Source organism: Rhinoderma darwinii, chromosome 5, assembly GCF_050947455.1.
Source record: "Rhinoderma darwinii isolate aRhiDar2 chromosome 5, aRhiDar2.hap1, whole genome shotgun sequence".
Lineage (NCBI taxonomy): Eukaryota > Metazoa > Chordata > Amphibia > Anura > Rhinodermatidae > Rhinoderma > Rhinoderma darwinii.
In genome coordinates, this window is record NC_134691.1 from 157,940,307 (window position 1) to 157,955,922 (window position 15,616).

The window sequence follows — 15,616 nt, forward strand, 5'->3', positions numbered from 1 at the left end:
AGCGCTGGCGTCTCCTGAGGAGGAGATGCGGGCCAGCGCTCACAGACCCATGGCTGCGGCCGTTGGGAGGTGAGTAATCCCGACGGCCCGTGGCCATGGGTGTTACAGTATGCCCCGCTTATGCCCCCTCTTCTTGGGACCAGAGCGGGGGAGATACCTCTTTACGTGAGTAGGAGCATTGAGGTTCTCCTCTGGCTCCCGGGACCTCTCTTCTGGACCAAACCCCCCCCCCCCCCAATCCACCAAATAAAAAGTTCTTCCTCCTACTTTTTTGGTGTCCAAGATCTCCTTGACGTCAAATGAATCAGATGAACCACTGGGGGCAACTGAAGGACTAGGAGTCTTGGTGTAGCGGTTCAGGAACACAGGCTTCAGGAGGGAGACATGAAAGGAGTTGGGGATCTTGAGGGTAGGAGTCAGCCGCAGCTTGTAGGAGACAGGGTTGATCTGCTGTAGGATCTCGAAAGGTCCGAGGTACCTGGGAGCAAACTTGTATGACGCACCCTCAGCCGGATATTCATGGAGGACATCCAGACCATGGTACCTGGAAGAACCTGGGGAGGCTCTCTTCTCCTTGTGTCTGCCTTTTCGTTTCATGCGGTCGACCACCAGCAGAATAGAGGATCGGCTTTGCTACCAGATCTGCAGGAAATCCCTGAATGCAGAGTCAGCTGCGGGCACTTGGGACATAACTGACACCGGGAGAGGGGTTCGTGGGTGTTGGCCGTAAACTATTAAGAATGGTGTGGTTCTTGTGGACTCGCTTGTATGGTTGTTAAAAGAGAACTCGGCCCAAGGAAGAAGCTGCACCCAGTCATAATGCTGCCTGGAGATGAAGTGTTGTAGGTAGTTCTCCATGATCTGATTGATCCTCTCGACTTGACCATTGGACTGGGGATGGTAGGCTGAGGAAAAGTCCAACAGTACATCGAGGAGTTTACAGAGGGCTCTCCAGAGTTTTGAGGTGAACTGAACCCCCGGTCAGACACGATATGCAAAGGTAAGCCGTGCAGGCGGAAGATGTGTTGGATGAAGAGGTTGGCCAGTCGAGAAGCAGACGGTAGGCTGGTCAGTGGAACAAAATTAGCCATTTTTGAGAATCAGTCCACCACCACCCAGACCGTACTACATCCAGCAGGTCCAGTTCATTGCTGTTTGCTGCCAGGGAGCATTGGGCACAGGCAGCGGCTGGAGCAGGACAGCGGGCTTGGAGTGAGAAACCTTGTTAGCCACGCTCACCGTGCAGGACATGAAAAAGTCCATGATGTCTTTGGGCAGAGTGGGCCCCCAGAAATTACGGGCAATCAGGTCTCAGGTTTTACGGGCACTGTGTAACCTGCCAGTTTGGAGCTGTGCCCCCAGTGAAGGATTCTCCCTCTGTCAGTAAGGCACACAAAAGTCCTCCCTGGAGATGTCATTAACGAACTCTTCGAAGACCGCGGGAGTGTTACGCAGACCGAAGTGCATCACCAGGTATTCATAGTGCCCGTCTCGGGTGTTAAATGTCGTTTTCCATTCGTCAAGAAGATTAGGTTGTAAGCCCCACACAAGTCTAGCTTGGAAAAAATCTTGGCTCCTCGTATGCGGTCAAACAGTTCTGAAATCAGCGGCAACGGATATCTATATTTGACCGTGATCTGGTTGAGGCCCCGGTAGTCGATGCAAGGTCGAAGAGATCCGTTTTTCTTTTTGACAAAGAAGAACCTGCCCCCGGTCGGGGAGGGGGACTTTCGTATGGAACCCCTCTCTAAATTCTCCTTAATATAGGCGGACATAGACTGAGTCTCTGGCAAGGAGAGAGGGTATACCCTTCCACAGGGAAGGGATGCATCAGGAACCAGTTCAATAGGGCAGTCATACACCCGTTGTGGGGGCAGCGTCTCCGCCTCCTTCTTGCTGAAAACATCCACAAACTGTGAATAGTGAGAAGGAAATCCTGCCAATGACTGAGACTGGGAGGCTTGGCCGGATCGATCTGCCCCAGGCAGCGGTTGAGGCACTTGGACCCCACTGGAGAACCTCCCCTGAACTGGGGCATGTAGTCGGAGCCAGGGCAGGCCCAGCAGCACAGGGTTGACGGCCTTGGACACGACAAAAAACGAGATGAGCTCGGAATGAAGGGCTCCCACTTGGAGCTTCAGTGGTTTGGTCACAGCTACAATCCGGTCTGGCAGAGGCAGTCCATTCACTGGGGCAACGATCAAAGGCCTCTCCAGGGGGGTTGTGGGTAACTGGGGAAGATCCACCAGGTCTCTCTGAATGAAGTCAGCTGCCAAGCCAGAGTCCAGATAGGCAGAGACCCGGTGCGTCTTTTCACCGGACACTATGGTCACGGGGATGAACAATTTAGAAGAAAGTCCCTCTTCACCAAGAGTGGTCTCTCCAACCAACCCTAGGCTCTGGGTCTTTTTGGGGCACAGACGCACAAGATGGCCTCCGAGGCCACAATATAGACAGAGTCCCGAGGTGCATCTGCGTTGTCTCTCCTGGATAGACAGCTTTTTGATGGTTCATCTTCAAAGACTCCTTTGGAGGAACAGCTGATAAGGGCAAAGGAAGTTCCTGCAATGTAGGAGTCGGACTAGGGAGTCCTCCCTCCTGACGAGCCTCTTGGAATCGTTCTCGGATTCTTATGTCACTTCGGGCGGCCAGAAGGATGAGGTCATCCTGGGTAGATGGCAGATCTCGGGCGGCAAGCTCGTCCTTAATCTTAGGTGACAGTCCCTGCCAGAATGTAGTGACCAAGGCCTCATTGTTCAATAACAATTCTCCCACCACGGTGCAGAAGTGAATGGCGTACTCGCCCATGGAAGTGTCTCCCTGGCGAAGTTTCAGCAGGGAGGCAGCTGTCGTCGAGACTCGTCCAGGCTCCTCAAGCACCGTGCGAAATGTCAGTCGGAACCCCTGGACGTCACGGATCTCTGGTGCTTGTCATTCCCAGATAGGGTCCGCCCATGCTAGGACTCTGCCAGTGAGAAGAGAGACGATGAAAGCGACCCTTGCGCCGTCCGTAGAAAATGCTCTGGCATACAGACTGAAGTTCAGAAATCCCCTGTAGGTCTTCGCGTCTCCATCATAGCGATGAGGTAGTGGCAGAGAAAATCAAGGGTCAGCACTGCCAGGAGGTGTAGTCGGATGGTCCGTACTGCCAGGAGGTTTAGTAAGAGGAACAGCAGAGGCAATAGGACCAGGTGCTGGGTGGAACTGCACATTGCATATCCAGCCAATGTGCAATAATATTCAATGCCTGGAGGACTTGGTCCTGTCGAGACTGGAGGTCTCACTTGTGACGTCGTCATGGTCTTGGGTTGACCAGCGGGGTCCATGGCCTGAGCATATTGTCACGATGGGTTTGTGGACCCACTGGGCCGTACTGCCGTAGCGGGATAGCAGCTCGCCAAACAGGATACCAAGACAAAGTCAATAGTTCGAATAAGGGTACCTGTGGCAATACAGACAGTAGTGATGGCAGGTTCGGATGGGACCTTGTCAGCAGGCAGACACCAGGCGCGCTCAAATACAGCACGCGTAGTATACGACACAACACGACTCCAACTCTCTACGGCACAGGAACAATGTAGCACGGGAACACTGGGAACAGTAAAACACTAAGGGACCATTAGCAAAGATTAACACTCAGGCAATGAAGGAGGGGGCAGGGCCCTTCATATGGTCCGAGGTGATCATGGGAGCAATCAGTCAATCTAAAACTTGTGTGTGCTCTGGCCCATTAAGGCCGGGAATGAGCTCGAGCGCGCACCCTAGTGGTCACTGCAGGACAGGACGGCCGTATGTGCTGGCATTTCTGGGGTGGAAGACGTCTGCAGGATGATAGGAGTCTGCGGTCTAAGACCACGGACGTTACATCTACCACCGGCAGCTTACAGTATACGGAGGGCCAATCTGAATCCCATAGCGGCATTAAAGCCGATTTGCTCCAGTTTATACGAAGGCCCGAAAATTTAGCAAATTCATCTAAAAGGTGAATAGCCCTCTGCAAGGAAATATCTGGTTCCGCCATGAATAAAATAAGGTCGCCTGCATATAGCCCAATAAGAGGGCTTCACCTTGTGCTGATGAAATTTTAAGAATAGCTGGGTGTAACGACTACGGCCGCGGACCGTCGTCCTGACTTACCCTCTGACGGCTGTGGCAATGGATGAGTGAGTTACCGGCGGCATCTCCCTCCTGATAGACGCCGGCACTCACTTCCTGGTCCGGACACTGTCTCTCGCAGGGCGCGCGTGCCCGCGCGTGCACGCCCTTAGAGGGCCAGTACGCGCACAGTTGCAGAATACTGCAATTAGCCCAAAATGCTTCGGGACTATAAAAGGGGCTCTGCCCTCTCGATCCTTGCCTGAGCGTTGTTGTGTTACCTAAAGTTTGTCATTGCAAATGGTCTCCTACTGTTTTCCAGTTCCCAGTGTTACCCGTTCCTGCTGCTTGTACCTTGTATCCCGTGCTACCGTGCCTCTGTGCCGTCAAGAGATGGAATCATGTTGTGCCCTCCGCTGCATCTATTGTGTCGCCGGGTGTCTGTCTACTGTCGGAGCCTCATCTTAGCCTGAATCTACCGCTACTGTCTACATTGCCTCAGGTACCCTTTCTGAACTATAGATATTGCATTGTACCTGTTTGGCCAGTTGCTATCCCGCTACACAGTACGGCCCAGTGGGTCCACACCCCGCCCAGTGACACTGGGGAAGCATTATTTTGATGCACAATATGAGCCAAAAACTTCCCAGTTTGGTTACCTAGTTCAAAGTAGGATTGTTTGGAGAAGAAATATTTCCTTTGTGCTTTATCCTGTAACAATGCCAGATATTGTCGACCCGTTCCTAACCATGCTTTTTTCTTGGATTCACTGGGATCTAAAACAAATTCTTGTTCTTTAAGCATACACTCTCGGTCCAACCTCTCCTCGTGCCTAGCAGATTCCCTCTTGTTGAAGTAGATGGACGACCTAAGACATCCCCGAAGATATGCCTTCAACGTCTCTCAGACCACAAGGGAAATGACTGTTTTATTATTTGAGTCTATAAAGATTTGTAATTGGTCCGGTATTCTGTCCTGTTCACCTATCAATGTAAGCCAAAAGGGATGTATTCTCCACCCTGAGCAACGGTCAGATCTAGGGGTCTGTAATTCTAAGTATAGTGGGGAATGGTCTGACAGACCCCTAACAATATAACGAACATCTGAGACCGTCACAGCTACATTTGGTGTCCCAAAAACATAATCTATGCGAGACAAAGCTCCCCTTTCCGGTGTATGACAGGAATATTGTTTCTCAGAGGTATGTCGACATCTCCATAAATCAATCCACCTCACCTCAGCTAGAAATCTCCTCAATGCTGTTTCCCCTGACGGAACACTATTTACATTCTGGGACATCTGTAGCCTATCGAGTTCCGGATTCAGTACCATATTGCAATCTCCCATGCATACTAGCTTAGCTGCAGGGTATTGAACTGAGAAGATTGCTGATGGAGTATAGACATACCTGCTGCCGGGGGTATATACAATCCCAGTATAACATAAGGCGAGCAATTTACATAAGCGTGTACAAATATATACCGTCCATCAGGATCGGCGGTGACCTTCCCATCTTAAACTTCTATGTATTAGTAGCAATACCCCTCTGGAGTAGGAAGTGTGAGTGGAGTGCTTGGACCATTGTACCGAGGGCTTATGAAGACAATTAACTGTAGTAGATGTTAGGTGGGTCTCTTGTAGGCATATAATATGTGGTGATAATTGTCTAAGGTGGTCGAAGACAGCGATTCTTTTGCTCGGTTGGCCCAGTCCCCTAGGATTCAATTTCTTACATTCCCTAACATTAATTTCAAGTTAGCCATCTTTATGAAAAGCAATATGACGGACAGGATATGCAAGACTAGGTGTATCCATATTTCTGTAAATCTCAAAGAGTACACAGAAGTTCGGTGTCCATACTCTATAACATGCACTTGCCCAAGAACATTCAAGACGCCCTCGGGACCTACAAGTGTACAGTAAGGAACTTGTAACTCGTATAGAAGTGTGCGGCAAAGTAAAGGGGTTGCTTGTGAAACGAAAAAGAAAGGTGTTAGTTGTCCCACAAGCAAAAGACTATTCTCTTGTGACTTATAACATCAGGTAAAACATATAGAGAAAGAAAACAAGTAAAATAAAATAATAATACATGTATACTTACTGGTAGCCGTGCCTCCATATTACTACTGACCCAAGTGGTACGTTTGAAAACATATAACCATAAAGGCACGGCTCCAGTACGTCTTCAGTGTAGAGCATCCACCAGAAGCAATAACAGCAATGTATGCAATATAATATCAATTACCAGGTAGTAAAGTCGCTGGTCATCAAGTATTTATCTACATAGGTAATATTTAAATGCCTTAACCCCTTCCCGACCTTTGATGTATCGATACGTCATAGCCGGGTAGGGGAAGTATGGAACGGGTCCACGGAGTGAACCCGCTCCATACGATGTGGGTGTCGGCTGTATGTTACAACCGACATTTCACAGTAATGAGCGGGATCACGCTCGAGCACGATCGTGCTAGTTTAACCCATTAAATGCCACTGTCAATAGCGATTGCGGCATTTAAATAGTTAGAAAGAGGCGGGCGACCCCCTCCAGCAGCTCATCGTGGGAATGGCTGCGGCGGGAAGGGGTCAATACAGCCCATGTACATAGCATACTGCTCTGAGAAAACAGTCCACCTCGGGAAGGATATGTACAGAAATCATAAAGGCTAGTTAAAGTTCAAGGTATATAGATGCCAAATAGGTAAAAGTTAAAGCAGAAGTAAAGATACATTTTACCAGATCACTGCCCACCAGATGGAGGGTGACACATAAACCATTCTTCCACTTCAGCCGGATCTTGGAAAAACAAGACTTTATCTCTATCCAGTGGCGTAGCTATAGGGGTCGCAGCGGTCGCAAATTGAGACCGGGCCCCGATGCCAGGGGGCCCGCTGCCCCCCGCACCACATCAATAAAAAGTTACTATAGTAACTGACAGTACTTATCTACCTGGTTCCAGAGCGCAGCAGAGATCCTGACGTCACAGTGCTGTGCACAGCGAATGAGGTCACAACGCTATGCGCCGCGCACAGCATCCTGATCCTGGATAGAGTCAGGACATCCGCTGTGGCTGAAGAGGACGGTAAGATTAATATCCCTGTCTGCTGAAGTTGATTGGCGGGGTCCGACTTCCGGGAGCCAGCCAATCAGCTGTTTTGAACGGGGCCGCAGCACTCGTATGACAACTGCTTCCCCTTCATTACGGTCACTTGCTCACACTGTGAATCCGTGTCAGCGATTCACAGTGTGAGCGAGTAAATGAAATTAAGGGGAAGCAGCTTTCGTACGAGAGCTGCTTCCCCTTCATTCCGGTCACTTGCTCACACTGTGAATCCGTGTCGGCGATTCACAGTGTGAGCAAGTAAGGGAAATGAAGGGGAAGCAGATGTCGTACGAGTGCTGCGGCCCCTTCAAAACAGCAGGGCCCATGAGACAGGAACACAGATTGTGTGATGCTGTCTGCTGGGCTGTAGCGCCCATGGCCGCGGGCCGTCGGGTTCACTCACCTCCCCACGCCCGCAGCCATGGATCTGTGAGCGCTGGCCTCCGTCTCCCTCCTAGGAGATGCCAGCGCTCACTTCCGCTCTGTCCGGCCGGGTCCCGTAGGGTGTGCGCGCACGCTCGCGCCCGCTCTTAAAGGGCCAGCGCGCGCACATGAAAACAATGTTCATTAACCCACATGATTTCCTGCCCTGTAAGAATGCCCCAGCCCTTCTGATCCTTGCCTGAGCGTTGTTAGTCTTTCCCTGTCTGTCTCGCAAATGGTCCCTTAGTGTCTCCCGTTCCAGCTGTAACCAGTGCCCTGTTACCGTTCCTGTATTCCGCATTGTTCCTGTGCCTACCCGTGTTCAAGTGCCATCTGCCACGTCAAGTGTCATCTGCCACGTCAAGTGCCATCTGCCACGTCAAGTGCCATCTGCTACGTCAAGTGCCATCTGCCACGTTAAGTGTCATCTGCCACGTCAAGTTTCATCTGCCACGTCAAGTGCTATCTGCTCGTCTGGCGCCACTTTCCGCACCTGCCTCCATCCGTGCTGAAGCCACAGTCACCGTCCGGACTATTTCAGGTACCTAAGCATTACTGTCTGCTATCTTACTTTCACATAGACTGTGACCTGGTCAGCTGCCTCCCCGCTACGGCGGAGCGGCCTAGTGGGTCCACAAACCCAGTGTCCGTGACATGGGCCCTGTATCTAAGCCAATCACATGGTAGGCTTAGATACATGGCCCAGGTGTGATCCTGTCTGATGGGCCCTGTATATAAGCCTACCACATGGTAGGCTTATATACAGGGCCCCAGCAGACCGAAATCTTATACTGTATAACATTACTGTCTGCTGGGGCCCTATATCTAAGCATCTTAGCATAACCACATGGTAAGCTTAGATACAAGGCCCATATGTGAAACTGTCTGCTGGACCCCGTATCTAAGCCTACCTTGACAGACAGAATCACACATGGGCCCTGTATCTAAGCCTACCTTGACAGACAGAATCACACATGGGCCCTGTATCTAAGCCTACCACATGTGTTACTAATCGTTTTTGTTGTGTTTGTGTTATTTTACAGGTTCGGTCGTTGGACTACGTCGGATTCCAGGACTACTTCAATGACGGCTTTTTTTATTATCAATAAAATGGTTAATGAGGGTTGTGTGTTTTTCTTTTATTTCAATAAAATATTTTTTCTATGTCTTTGTGGCTTTTTTTTTAACTATATTACTACCGCCTTAGTAATGGCCGCTGGCTGAGTGACAGCGTTCATTATGAAGGTGGGGCTTAGTGTTAGCCGGTGCAGAGGATAACACTAACCCCCATTATTACCACCGCCACCAGGGGTGCTGGGAAGAGTGGGGTACGATCCAGTACCCGACCATCTGTAGTGATGGTCGGCCACCGGCTGGTATTATCAGGCTGGGACAGGCCAGAAACAGCGGCCCTTCCCACCCTGGTAATGGTAGGCTGCTGTTGCTTTATTGTATCTGGCAGGTTATGAAAAATGGGGGGGACCCCACGTCATTTAAAAAAAAAAAAATTGTAATTGGAAAGAACGATGTGGGGTCCCGCCAATTTTCATAACCAGCCAGATACAACACAGCAGCAGCAGCCTAGCATTACCAGGGTGGGGAGGGCTGCTGTTTTTGGCCTTCCCCAGCCTTATATTACCAGCCTGCAGCCGCCCCGGTGCCGGCCATCACTACAGATGGTCAGGTACTCGATCGTACCTGGCTCTTCCCGGCACCCCTGGTGGCGGTGGGTACCGGGGTAATAATGGGGGTTAGTCTTAGCCTCTGCACTGGCATAACATTAAGCCCCGTCTTAGTATTGGAGGTTGTCAATCATCCAGCGGCTATTACTGAGGTGGTAATAATAAAGTTATACAAGGACATAGAAAAAATATTTTATTGAAATAAAAAAACGCAACCCTCATTAACCATTTTAATGAGAATAAAAAACCGTTGTCATTGAAGTAGTCCTCGAATCCGACGTAGTCCAACGATCGAACCTGTAAAAAAACCACAAGAAAATAATTAGTAACACATAAAAAAGCAAAACAATTATTATTCTTACCTTTCCTGGGTCCAGCACTGGAGCCGCAATGTCAGCGAGCTGGGCCCTATATCTAATCCAGTCATGTGTGATATTGTCTTCTGAGCCACTGTATCTAATCCTATCATGTGTGATACTGTCTGCTGAGCCACTGTATCTAATCCTATCATGTGTGATACTGTTTGCTGAGCCACTGTATCTAATCCTATCCATAGTTTATAGGGTCGTAGTGCTATAGATATGCTGTCTCATATACATATACACACACACACACACACACACTTTTTTGGGGGTATATGTATTGGGGCTATTTCCCCTGACATTTTAAGTCCTTAGTGACGCCCCTGGCTGCTAGTGCTGCATTGTTGGGTCACTTAGGAGACCCAGCGATGCAGCTGAAAGCTGTTGGCCGTCGGCCATGAGAAGTTTGCAGTGGGCGGGAGCCCAATAAGAACTTTTGCATCGGGGCCCATGAGCCTTTAGCTACGTCCCTGTCTCTATCCACAATTTGGAGTCGCGCGGGATATGCCATTGAGTATGGCACATTAGGCTCACGTAGTTTCCGCTTAGCAGGTACGAAGGTTGCTCTTTTCTTCTGTAGTTCATTTGTAAATTGTCTGATGAAGGAGTCTCTGTGCTCTGAAAGCTTGCATATCGAACTTTTATGGTTAGCCGATAAAGGTATCATACCTACTATACTTTTGTCTTTTTTGACACAAAAGTATTTAACATTGCATATTGTCTCTGGCTAACACGGTACTACACTATTTTTTACTGTACGTAGTTCTGCAGAGAAATCCGGAAATATCAAAATGGACACATTTTCAAATCGAATCCCCTGCTTGCGGATTGGAGAACAAGATCCCGATCTCTCCAGTTAAGCATCCTAGCCAGCAAAGGTCAAGATGGTGCTCCAGGTGGCAGACTACGGGCAGGTACCCGATGAGCTCTTTCAACTGCAAAAGCTGGGGAGAATGCGGCCTCCGGAAATGTGCTTTTAAGCCAGCACTCCAGAAATTCTGCTGGATCTGTGCCCTCTGCACTCTTTGAAAATCAAAGGATCCTAAGGTTGTTGCGGCGAAGTCTGTTCTCCATGTCATCACATTTTTTTATGCCATAGATCATTCTTCCTCTCCAAAGTAGACACTCTCTCCGGCAATGGCGCCACAGTATCCTCCAACGATGAGATATGATTTTCAGCTTCTTTATTTCTGTCCCAGACATTGTGTAGATCTTGACGCAACAGGCCTAGGCCTTAAGTTCGGCCACAGCCGTTGCTGAGGGAGGCTTTGTCATGGTATTCCGTGAGTTGGCTTTGCGTCGCCAAAACTGCTATGCTGAAATGTTGGCGGATAGCAAGAGTAAAGATTATTGAATGCTCCCACAATTTGGGGTCCAAATCAACTGTATTTAGAAAGGGACAGATCCACTTTGTAACAGTCTGTTGTATTAATGGAAAGTGTCCACTAGGTGGCGATATCATCTTGCAATCAGCACATCAAAATGTAAAGTATATAGGTTGTCTTATGAAGAATAAGATATTGTTTCAGTTATATCCAAAGAAGAGAACACGAAGCAGCACTCAAAAAAAGGGGAATTAATTTATCCAACATAGGACCGCAACGTTTCACCTCCTCTATGAAGGCATTTTCAAGCTTGAAAATGCATTCGTAGAGGAGGTGAAACGTTGCGGTCGTATGTTGGATAAATAAATTCCCCTTTTTTTTGAGTGCTGCTTCGTGTTTTCTTCTTTGGATATCTACTGCATAAGGAGAGGTCACTCCTTTATTTCTGAAGCTTTGCACCAGCCTAGTTAGGCTTTTGTTCACAGTGCTGCTCCAACCTTCTGCTCTTTTTGTTGTTTCAGTTATATATATATTGTACATCACAAGTACAGTGGTGCAGGCAGGCACAGATATTGGTTGCAGGTGGAGTAGACTGTGTTCTATGTCTCCACATAAATGGTAGGAAGTAGGCCACTGCTTGCACAGACCGCTGTAAAATTTAGTCCGGGGACCCTTCCTCTCCACTGGGCCCCCACTTCTTGGCCTGTATAGGCTGCGGACAGTTTGTGTCTCCACCAGGTAACGTAGGGGTCAATTCCCCTGGCAAAAGGGATATAGTGGCGGTGGATCCCTATGTCAGTGTCCAATACAGGGCTTTTGCCCTCAGCCACAGGGGGAATAGGGTGCCGTGGCTCTGGATCCAGCCCCTTTACTAGGCCCCCAAGGTATCAAAATGTCCCCCAGCGATGAGGGAGTATAGCGGTAATGTCTGCCTCTCAGCCTGCATCTCTGAAACAAAGGATGACCAAAGCTATAGCTCGGTGCCAGCGGAGCCTCGCTGTAATTCGTCCTCTCCCGTCCAGGTCTTAGCCACGCCCCTCTCTGTGGGGGCTTTTTATTTCAATCAAATATTTTTTCTGTGTTCTAGTATCTTTTTTAAACTTTATTACTACCGCCTTAGTAGTGGTGGCTGGTTTATTGACAGCGTCCATTACTAAGGCGGGGCTTAGTGTTAGCCGGTGCAGAGGCTAACACTAACCCCCATTATTACCCACCAATTTTTTTCTGTGCTAATAATTATTTCTATTTTTTCTGTTCAGAATTATTTTTTTCTAAATCCCAAGAAAAAAAAAACTTTTTCACCCCAGTGACTGGAAGTGTAATTCCAACCTACGTTATTATTCCAGTAATATTTATCTAAAACCAGCAGAGGGCGCAGCTGCGCTATTATGCTCGTAATCTAGAAGCTATTGAATTTCCAGCACTGACCAATCAGGGTGGGCGTTACATGTCCCGTCTGTTTTGTGCAGCCGCGGCTCTTGTGATCCGTCGCAGGGAGGAAGAGGAGGGCTTGCACTTTGTCACTTGTAGTGGTGGTCAGTGACAGGCGCTCGCTTTTCTATGGCTGCCTCCTTATTTCTTGCACGGCGCTCACTGCGGCTCCCGTTTCCTAGAATAGTCAGGTGAGCGCGGACGTCTATGTGGGATGGAGCAGCGTATGCTACAGCTGGCTGTACGAGAAATAGTATTGTTATTACTGAAGTGCGGGAGGACTTTTCCTCAGACTTCGGTTTATTTTTTTTACAATGAACAAATCCTAAATTGCTGCAACAAAGCATAAATGGGATGACCCCTTCTCACTTCCATATGTATGTGACCTCTATCACATTGGAGTCATGCCGGGAGGACAGTTGTCACCGGGAAAATGGAAGTAGTCTGGAGAAAAGACATTCCTGTCACGCAATTTGTCCTTCTCCGTCCCCTCCTTTTCTGCACCTCCCTATATCTGTCTCACTTTCTTTACTTCTCTCCCTCTTTTCCCGACTTCTCTCCGATTCTCATTTTTTCAACGGCTCTATTTCGTGACCTTTACCCCCTATGTCTCTGTTCACATCATATTCGTGGTTCGGGGCATATCTTTGGCACGCATGTTTGAAGTGTGGCAATAAGTATGCCTCAGACACCAACACAACAATAAGCCTATGCCTGAGGTTAGGGACACAGGTCGTTGTGTCATCGCAGTGTCGTGCTGGCTGTATCGCAGTAATATAAGTGAATGTGGCCACGTTGTGACCTGCAGGCGGCGGCGGTGGCAATTTGACTGTTGCAAGAAATCCATCACGTTTGGATTGGTTGCGACTGTTGTGTTGCGGTCCAGGCAACCTGTGGTGCGTAATGTGGCCGCATTTACCTTCATTACTGTGATGCAGCCAGCATGGCACTGCGGTCTTTGGCCATACGACGCTTCGCTTCCAAAGTCTAAGCCGAAGTGTTTTTGGGTATTCATTGTAATAAAAATGCATAGTCGACTGTTTCGCAATAAAGTTAAAAGAAAAACTGGCTATGTTTTGTCACACATTTGGCTATTAAAGTCTATAGGCACATGACTGTATACATCGGGAAGTCCTCCAAGACGTATAGGTGAACAGACCCTCTCATCACCTCCCAACCCTTCGCTTTGTCTCCCGTTCCCTTTTCTTGACCCCTTGCTTTTTTCCTCTCCCTTTTTTAATTTCCTTGATATCGTTCATATTTCCCGCCCCTTTAATTAATAATTGTGAGATTTATATCGCTCGTGAAACTAAACAAGTTGGACACAGCCATACTAGAATGGCCCTGAGGAATTGTGGCTTTGGCCCCTTTCACATGAGCGTGAATCACGTCCGTGTGCTGTGCATTGAAATAATACACAGCACACGGACCCATTGATTTCAATGGGGCCGTTCACACATGCGTGATTTTTCACGCAGCAAGAGTCCGCTGCATGAAACTCACTGCATGTCCTATAGTGGTGCGTTATCACGCACCCACGAGCCCAATGAAGTCAATGGGTGCGTGAAAACCATGTGTGAGCGGTGCGTGATTTGAGCATCAATTCAGTTGAAACTAATAAAAATGATGTGCTTTGCGAGTGCGTGAATAACGCATGCCCCTCACAAAGCACACTGATGCATAACGCAACACACACGGACCCGAATCACGCGCGTGAATCGGATACGCGTGTGAATGAGGCCTAAAAGTAAGGAAGGCTAGAACTCACAAATGGAGATATTTTACTTTACTAGAAAGTAGCAAAAATGTGTTGAAAACATAAAGAAGGAGTTAAATTCTGTAGAAAATAAAGTAACGCTGGAACAAGTGAATGGCGCAATGCTGCTGTTCCCTGCACAGACGAGCGGTGAAAGGACGCAGCACTAAATCAGCATTGCAGCCCCTTCATTCTCCATGTCGATCAGGCCACCACCGATCAAAAAGTGATGGCCTATCCTTGCAATATGCAATGACTTTATAAGATGGGAATAACCTTTTAATGAGATCATTGCTTTTCTAATGTATCTTGTTGATGTCTCTGCACTAGAACCAGTAAATGGTGTGGCGTTCCAGCACTTGGGGTACACACAACAGCAGGACGTATGAATACCAATCAACAAGACTTCGAGAAATCGCAGAATGACTTGAAGATCCTGAAAAAGGACCCTGGCAATGACATAAAATTGAAATTGTATGCACTTTTTAAGCAGGTAATTCAATGTTAGACTGTAGCTTTAGTAAAATTATGGTAAATGAGGATTTGTTTTTTTCATCTGCACATATGGATCGCACTTAGGCCTTATTCACACGAACGTGTCCGTTTTGCGCGCGCACAATGTTCAGTGTGGCATCAGCATATGGTGCGCGGCTGCGTGATTTTCGCGCAGCCGGCATCATTATGACACTCTGTTTTTATGTTTACAAACATAAAAGTAGGAGGTGCTTTTCTGTTTTCATTCATTTATTTTACTACTGTAGCGCGACTCACACGCGGCGTCCGGAAGTGCTTCCGTGTGCCGAACGCAATTTGCACGCACCCATTGACTTCAATGGGTGCGTGCTGCGCGTAACACGGGCAAATATAGGACATGTCTTGAGTTTTACGCAGCGGACACACTCTGCGTGAAAATCACTGACTGTCAGAACGGCCCCATTCACTAACATGGGTCTGTGTGACGCTCGTGATATCCACGCACGTAGCACGGACGTAATACACGTTCGTGTGAATAAGGTCTCAGGCTTCATGCACACGACCGTATTTTTTCCCACCCGTAAATACTGGCGTAAATACGGGTCCGGTGTCACACGTATTCCACCCGTTTTGCACCAGTATTTACGAACCCGTGCTCGTAAATATGGGTCCGGTGTCACACGTATTCCACCCGTATTTACGAGCACGTTTTTGGCGGCAAAATAGCACTGCACTAATCGGCAGCCCCTTCTCTCTATCAGTGCAGGATAGAGAGAAGGGACAGCCTTTTCTGTAATAAAAGTTAAAGAAATTCATACTTACCCGGCCGTTGTCTTGGTGACGCGTCCCTCTCTTCACATCCAGCCCGACATCCCTGGATGACGCGGCAGTCCATGTGACCGCTGCAGCCTGTGATTGACCTGTGATTGGCTGCAGCGATCACATGGCCTGAAACGTTATCCAGGACG

General features: G+C 48.5%; 1 protein-coding gene across 1 annotated transcript in view; it reads left to right on the forward strand.

Annotated features, from left to right (window-relative positions):
* The first annotated feature begins 12,451 nt into the window (after positions 1–12,451).
* Positions 12,452–15,616, forward strand: part of LOC142651680 (enoyl-CoA delta isomerase 2-like) — a 60,684-nt gene continuing 57,519 nt past the window's right edge. The window contains exons 1-2 of the mRNA XM_075826675.1: positions 12,452–12,609; positions 14,505–14,667. Coding sequence (XP_075682790.1) covers positions 12,548–12,609; positions 14,505–14,667 — 225 coding nt within the window. The 5' untranslated portion in view covers positions 12,452–12,547. The remainder of the gene's footprint in view (positions 12,610–14,504; positions 14,668–15,616) is intronic.